This window comes from Cricetulus griseus, chromosome 2 (assembly GCF_003668045.3).
Source record: "Cricetulus griseus strain 17A/GY chromosome 2, alternate assembly CriGri-PICRH-1.0, whole genome shotgun sequence".
NCBI classification, from domain to species: Eukaryota; Metazoa; Chordata; class Mammalia; order Rodentia; family Cricetidae; genus Cricetulus; species Cricetulus griseus.
Window position 1 is genome coordinate 368482157 of NC_048595.1, and position 8005 is coordinate 368490161.

Genomic DNA, 8005 nt, shown 5'->3' on the forward strand with positions numbered 1-8005 from the left:
AGGCACTGATTTGTCATGTGGGGACATTTGTGAATACTAGTTACGAGGGGCTTCCATGTGGGGATTTCTGTATTTTCAGCTGTACTTAGCCTCCATGAGGGTAGATATGTTTACTGGAGCAAGGTCTCCTAGAGTCTTTTGGCCCCACTGGAATCCTAGAAGTCCCCTCTCTCTCTCTGTCTGATCTTTAGTTGTGACTCTTATGAGACAGGTACCATGTTCCATTTTGTCCCTGGTTGTTGACAGCCCAGATTCAGAGAATCAGTGATGACTCTGATAGCCCAGACAAGAGGAAGAACTGTTCAGACCTTAGCCTAGGGTTACAGGTTGGTCTCAAAGAGATCTCTAAATATTCACCCCACCCCATTTGGTGCCTAAGCTACTGGATAGGGATGTATAGGTAGGTAATCATCTTATTCATCCTCCCAGGACTACCAGGCACCACCCATTTATGACCCTCCAAAGCCTCTGTGAGCCTGGCAGGCCCTGCTTCCTGGCAGCCAGAGGGGTTGAAGCAAGCCCCTCTCTGAGATGGAAACCGCCATTCAGGTGCACCACAGTGTGTCTGCTGGTCAGGGTGGATGATGGAGAGGTCAGGGGTTACACCAAGTAAAGAATCTACGGCATCAGGGTTGTACAACAGATAGGGAGACCCTTGTGGGGTGAGGACAGTACCAGGGCCCTCTGTAGAGCTGCTGTTCAGTGGTTGAGGGGTCCTACCCAGTTGCACATGAGTCCTCTTGGTTCATTCTACAGCCTGCTTGCCTCGCTGATCAGGTTCTCTCCAGGGTGGCTTTCATTCAAGAGACACTGTGTGTGTTCTGAACCTGTGCTATTCCCTCACCAGGCCCAGCTGATTCACGACAGGAACACAGCATCCCATACCACAGCAGCTGCTAGAACCCAAGCCCCACCAACACCTGACAAAGTGCAGATGACGTGGACAAAAGAGAAGCTCATTGCAGAGAAACACAGGAACAAGGACACCAGTGCTTCGGGCTTCAAAGACCTCTTCAGCCTAAAGCCGTGAGTGTCTGTATGGGCTGGGCCAATGCACAGTGAGGACAAACTCCCATCCCTCTATAAAGCCTGTAACGAACTGGGACCAGCCCAAGGCTATGCTCTTAGCGCCAGTGAGCCAGGTCACATGTGTATTGGGCTGTGAGCCTTACTCTCCTGCTGCTAATGACATCCCTCAGCTGTGAGAGAGGAGCTTACTCCCCTTGGAAAGGTGGCCCTGCAGGCCCCCAATAGTCTAGGCTGCTGCTGTGGAGCTCTGGGGTCCCTGTCATTTTGGCTGACTTGAGAACCTCAAAACTGAGGTCCTTGTGACTGTCACAGAGTTGTAGGGATGCCATCATGACAGGTTATTTAAGTCCCATTCATAAAGCCCCCCAAGCCTGAGAGAGGGCCAGAGCCCCCCTTGACTGGGTCTTCATGGTGGGATGATTCTAAAGTTCCAAGTTCCGAGAAGAGAGGAGGAGGACTTTGGGGTCCCGTGGAGTGAGAATCCATTGAAGGGCTAAGGCCAGCCTTTACCAGTTCAGCATTGTACCAGTACTGAATTGGCTCAATTGTGTGGAGTCCTCTGCTGGAGTAACCTTCTCTTTGTGTTCTCTTCCATGTAGAGAGTGGGGAAACCTGTAAGTGCACTTTCATTTTTAGCCTCTTAGACTGAGTTGCCTTGCATGCCTGCGTGTGTACAGTCCTGTGTGTATGTAGAGCATCCTGATGACCTCACTGCCTTCCTTCAGAGTGGCCCAGGGCACATACCCAGATGTTATTCTCTAAGTGACAGCAAAGATAGTGTCAGAGGGCTGGTTCTGAGCTTCTCTGAAAGGGGCAGGTGCGTGCTTCCTGCAGCAAAGAGTGAGTTCACCCACATCCCTCCAGGTCTACTCAGACAGTCACCATCCATCCAGGAGGCTTCCAGTTTTTCCTCTCTAGTGAGAAGGGGATGTGGATCAATTCTGTGAGATCAGATTGCCTATGTGTGAGCTCTTGGACTGGACATCAGGGCCAGGAGTTAGGCAAGGATCCACGGTCTGAGGGTCCAGCTGCCAAACCCATGGGTGGGAGCATTCTAGGAAGACATAGGCTGAGGTTGCCTAGAGATGTTGCTCTGATCCTTTCATCTGTGTTGTCCCTGTCCCTGTCCTGCCCCTCCCTCCAGTCATTCTGTGTTCTTGTCCCTGATAAGCAAGTAGTGTACAAGGAGTTCTCAGACACTGAGGGAACCTTGAGAAGCTTGGCTAGGGAAGCTGAGACACCCTGGGCTTCCTGCTCTCTGCAAATCTAAAAGCCCCCATAGTTCATTAAAATACATGATCACATAGACACAGCAACAGTGTATGACCTCACACCTGTACACATGTACTTGTACATACCTGTAGCTGCCTAGACACACATATGGGGAATCACGGTTGGGGTACTTATTTATCTTTCAGGACCCAGGCTTGCCTTGCTTAGCCAGGGTCAGGAAGAAGCTCTGGAGGTAGGGCCCATTTCTTGGTTAGTCTAGCAAGAGAATGTGTTCCCTTTCACAGTTTCCCTGGAGTATATAAATACATAGCTGTGGATGTGTGTTGGTTAGAGTGCATGTATGTACCAGTAAGAAAATGTGTACACTGGCTTAGAACATGTGTGCACCAGTTAGAGCTCATGCATGTATTGCCAGTTAGATGAGCATGTATGCTGGTTTGAGTACATTTGTGTTTGCGTACATGCCAGTGTACCCACCTGCATGTGTGTGTTGGTATGCACCTGTTAGCATTTGTAGAAATTTGAGTGCATGCATTTTCTATCTTGGATGGTCTTGGGCAGCTCTGCTGACAGCCAAGGACATGTAACTTAACCTCCTGCTGCCAAGACGGCTGTGTAGATTTACATGCCTAGGTCTGGACACTGTTTAGAAAGTTCATTTGTTCAAGACATTTTACTCATTAGCTTTGCTGTGTTACTGAGAGTAGAGGTGGGATTCAGTTAGCTTTCAGAACTCAAGGACCTTCCCTGGACCCTCTGGTATCTCTGTATCCCCAGCAGGGCATGCCACAATGGAATGGATAACAGGCCAGACCCAGAACTGACACTCAGGTTCCATGTGGCTGCTGTGCTCTCACCCCTAGGCTCTTGCATTTCATGCAGTTTGGGAACCACTGTTGGACCAAACACGCAGTAATTGTGCCCTTTCCATGTAGTGAACTCTGGGTTCCTGTAATGAAAGGCCTAGATGGTGCCACAGAGACTGACCTCTAATTTTATCAAATTAAACTGAAGAGAGAAGATAAAGGGCCCATGACTGTTTTCTTCTTGGAGAATGGCAGTTACAAGCTGATATATTTGGCTTAGTGTTGAGTTGGTCAGTGGGTGTGATCCTGGGGCATCTCAGGACCTCTCTCTGACCCTCAAATGGCAGCTTCATCTGCCTGTCCCTGTATCTGAGGCACAGATGCCTCTACTCAGAAGGGCTGCAATCAAGACTGTATGGGCAGATGAGCAGGCTGGCCACAGATCCTGCCCTGTGTCCTGAGCCCTGGGATGTGCCAGATGTCCCAGTACAGTTAGAAACACAGATTCATTGGTACAGGTAGTGCTCTGTGGCAGTTTCCTAAACATTGGCTCTGTGTGCGGTTGATCTAGTTCTCTAGAGAGGGGTTGTCTTGCAGGTACCCGAGTATTTAGGTGTGCTAGTAAGGATAAACTTGTAGTATCCTCAAACTTATGTGCCTGTGATCCCTGCTGCCTAGGGATATAGAGGAGTACAGCGCCCCACATAGCAGCAGAGCACATGATACAGAGATAGTGATGCTCTGCTCACTCTGGAGGTTACAAACAAGAATCAGAACCACAGTGCTAGAAGCTCTTCTTTCTTAGTCACAGCTCAGCAGTGTCATCTGGGTTGGCTAAGGGCAGGAAAGGGGCGCCTGAGCCCAAACCAGTTTTCTGCTGAATCCTAGATGCAGTGCAGAACCTGACAGTACCTGGGTGGCGGTGTCGTGACTGGTGAGAGGACACTCTATAGACCTCCCCAGACCTCAGTACTGTATACTCAGTTCAACAGATTTGCTACTTGGCACCACCAGATGTGGGGTCAGGAGGATGCCAGGGACTCAGCAGTTGTACCCCTGCCCTAAGAGGCAGGCCAGTTCCCACATCTGCCCAGACAGCTGCTGTGCCCCCTACCATTTCTGCCTGTACCAATGGTTGCTTTGCAAGTGCAGCTTACTGAATGCATTGTAGTTTACCTGCATTCCTGTATGGTCCCTAGAAGCTTAGCAGTTTAGTGATGCGCTCGCTGTTCTAAAGTATCTAGAGCCAAATGCTTTCTGCTCCTAAGAAAGTCAGCCCACACCTGACCTCAGATGATTCGTTGAGCCCTTCCTAGCATACTTGAACAAAATGGGAGGGCTGGGCAGGCTGCAGGCCTCAAGCCCACTGTGCTGCCCACTATACCACCCTTCTCTAGGGACCAGTCCAACGTCAGGAGGATGCACACTGCTGTGAAGCTCAATGGTGTTGTCCTTAACAAGTCCCAGGATGCGCATCTGGTCCTGTTGAATATGCCAGGCCCTCCGAAAAACCGGCAGGGTGATGAGAACTGTATCCTTTCCCATGTTTCTTGCTGGTGGGAGGTGAACAGTATTATAACTATGGTGCTGTCAGGCCTGGCTCCTCTTGTTCACGGAGCTTCATCGCCTAGGAGGTGAGCAAGGCATGTGGGGCCCCCCAAGACACTCAGAGATTTGGGGTATGATGAGGGGTCCACCCAGGCCCATCATTGTCAGAACATGCTTTTCTACCTGTGTAGTGCATTGCATTGCCCTGGGGACCTTGGAGATAGCACAGAGGTAGGCAGGTGCCATGGAGTCTGAACAGACTGGGAAGACTGGAGGGTCCTTCCTAGCATTCGGAGAAATGACACTGCATTTGAGCACCTGAGGATGAGTGATGGGCACCCTTCTTTGTAGTACTGGGCGCTCTTCCTTGTAGTGCTGGGACCAAGCACAAGTTATGCTGGTAAGTGTGTTCAAGTATGCTAGTAAACACTCTACCTGGGCCACACAACCCCATCACCTCAGGATGTCCCTTTGATCCACTTTGACACCCAACATGAGACAGTGGCAAATCCAACTGGAGCGTGTGTCCCTGGGTGATGGCTGATGTGTCCCTTCATTCAGAGCAGTGTAAACTGTGTCGCAAGCTGGGTTCCCTGAATGCCCGGCAAGCGCAGTCTGACCCTGAGCTTCCCTGGATAGAACAGCAAACTCTCACAGGAAGAACTGAGCCCTTGCTCTCCCCCATGTGCCTGTCCTCTCTTGGCCCCAGTGGCCTCCCTCCCACAAGCAGAGCTGTCATCAAAGCCAGTGCAGAGTCTCTCTGGGATTGGTGTACTCTCAGTATGCTCCCTGGGGCCATCTGAGCTTCGTCTCCCCTGGTGGCATATCAAGGAAGACAGATGTCCTGCTTTTGAGTGTCACAGCTCAGTCTATTGGCCACAGCCTTGGCAGTCTGTGCTTTGCTGGTGTCAAGGCATCTCTGGGGTCTTGTTGGACAGCCACTTGGTGCCACAGTGGCAAATGAGGGCGGTGTTTCCTTAGGTTTCCTGGTCAGAGGCCACCCAACCACCATGCTTCCTGTGACCCAGTTGCCAGTTGGTTGGTAACTGGAAGCTCCAGGAATCTCTCTGCCCTCTGGAGGTGGCAGTTTCCTTCTTTACTAGCACAACCCCTTCATTTCCTCTGCCCTGAGCTCCCTAGCCCCTTGGCTTGTCAGGCTGTTTGTAGTATGATCTGGGGTCCCTCAACCCCTGGGCCAGTTGAGATTGGTATGGCCTTAACTATCACCACAGACATGGAGTTTCTTGAGGTCTTGACCGAGGGATTGAACAGGGTCCTCCTGGTCAGGGGTGGTGGACGGGAAGTCATCACCATCTACTCCTAACACCTGCAGCCTGGACACACCTGGACGGGGTCAGGACTGTGCTAGCAGCCTGTGGCCAGGCTCGGGCCCACCAGCATGCCACTGACTGATGGCCACTGCCCTGGCATGGCCCTGCCAAGATGCTGCAGTGATTCTGGTCTCCTGCCACGTATCGCTTCCCATGGACGTAACACCCCTAGGCTTCTTCCAAGCAGAAGGTGCCTAAGGGGGGCAGTGCCTAGAGCTGTTCTGACAGGAATGGCTCCTTGCATCTTTGTGGGTAATGGTAGGTATGCCCAGGGACTCTGGGGTCAGCTCTTCCCACTATAGGCAGGGCCTCACCTCCAGATACTAGTGTCCCTTTTCTGTGGATGACTGCCCAGTATTTTGTGGCAGTTACATTTCATTTCTACCCTGAACAGAACACGTGAACAAGCACACCGTTCCTTGGGGCTAGAATGTCAGTGAGCTGTTCCCCATTGGCTTCTGCCTTCTTTGTTCCTTTGGGTATCCTTGCTGTGCTCTCTGTAAGCAAGCTGAGGACTGTCCACTCTTACCTCCTCATTTCCTGTCCACACTCCTCAGGGTACCACTGGAAAGTGAGAGAGTGTTTACAGGGTAGGCTTGGGTCACCATTTGGGTGGGTGGTGGCTGCCAGCTGTGTTCCCACCTGAGTGAATGCCCTCGGAACTCCTGCAGAGAGAACCTTTGTTCTGCCGAGCCAGGGCTATCTGCAGCTAGTCGGCTTTCTCTTCTCATGGGAACCCAGCCACTTTATTTCCTAAGCACTGAGCTGGGAACCTCAAGCAGGTGACCACAGAGAGCCACAGTGTGACAAGCAAACAGCAAGAACGCTGAGAGTTGTGCACACAGTCCATGACAGCAGGAGCCTTCCAGAGTGTGAACCGTGCTGTGGTTCAGCACACCGCTTTGCACATATGACATGCCGTCCCATCCCTCACACCCTCAGCATCAGCAGCCATGGCTCTGGGTCTTTTTGGCTGAGTCTCTTGTCCCCTACCATGGATAACCTTACTTAGCTGGGGCCACTGACACTTCTGTACTTTTTAAGAACCTGACAGATTTGCACTTTACCCTTGTGCACTCTGCTCTGTAGGTCATAGTCTGTTCGAAGGCTGTGGGCAACAGCAGCAATCCGTTTCTCATGTTCCGTATGGCGTATTTATTTATTTAATCCTCCCTGGGGAAGCTTGATAGAGATAGTTTCTGTGTGGATACCCCGTGCTGCCAGGCCCTGGGCCATCTCTGGCTTCCTCCAAGAGAATCAATCTTGTCCCTATTCAGGAAGTTCCCATTAGGGGAGAAGCCAAGTTTGTACCTGTACGGGTTCCTCAGATTTTGTTAGGCAGCCAGAGGTCAACTTGCCAGAGTATCTGGTGCCCAGCAGGTGTCCCCATCAGTATAGCAGTTTCCACTCCTGCTCTGACTTGGGTTCAGATTCCTGAGCCCTAAATGCCCAGAGCAGAGCAGTTGGGACACCTCTGCCAGCAGTTAGGAATGTCCTAGTGGCAGGCCTTTCCAGGTTCTAGGTCACTGCTCACAAGAACCCCTGTCAGAGTGTCTGGCCTCCTTTCTCTTGCAAACTCTCTGCTTCTGGTAACTGTGGCCATTCAAATCAGTTTCACGTTTTCCTTTTTATAGGCTTTTGTCTTTGTATGACTTTGTTAGTAGAAAAGTAAAGTTCTATGAAATGTAAGAGTTTGAAGAACCTCTTGTGTCTCACTCACTATAAAATTTAGTGTTGGGAGAAGATGCACTTATTCATTCCTTCCCAGAACTGCTCAGAGAGGTCCACTGCAGGGCTGACTCAGGGTTAGGGTTGACCCTTCTGCATTGGAGAAGTGCTACATAATCGCTAAGGGAACTCTCCTGCCAGCTCATTAGGTCTGATAACTGCAAACTCAATACTGCCATTGTGGGGACTCAACACCGAATTTATCTAAGGATGAGAGCCCCAGAGTCATTACAGTATAAGTGGGGTTATAATCCAGAGAATTAGGCATATGTAGGAGTCCTTGTTCCTCTAAACTTTTAGGGTAGGTTAGGAGGGTTTCAAGTCATTGGA

General features: G+C 50.8%; 1 protein-coding gene across 2 annotated transcripts in view; it reads left to right on the plus strand.

Annotated features, from left to right (window-relative positions):
- Slc12a7 (solute carrier family 12 member 7) overlaps window positions 1-7638 on the plus strand; it is a 54800-nt gene extending 47162 nt beyond the window's left edge. For both annotated transcript variants that reach the window (XM_027400147.2, XM_035440651.1), the window contains exons 22-24: window positions 848-1026; window positions 4466-4599; window positions 5849-7638. In XM_027400147.2, coding sequence (XP_027255948.1) covers window positions 848-1026; window positions 4466-4599; window positions 5849-5940 — 405 coding nt within the window. In that variant the 3' untranslated portion in view covers window positions 5941-7638. The remainder of the gene's footprint in view (window positions 1-847; window positions 1027-4465; window positions 4600-5848) is intronic.
- Window positions 7639-8005: the final 367 nt, after the last annotated feature.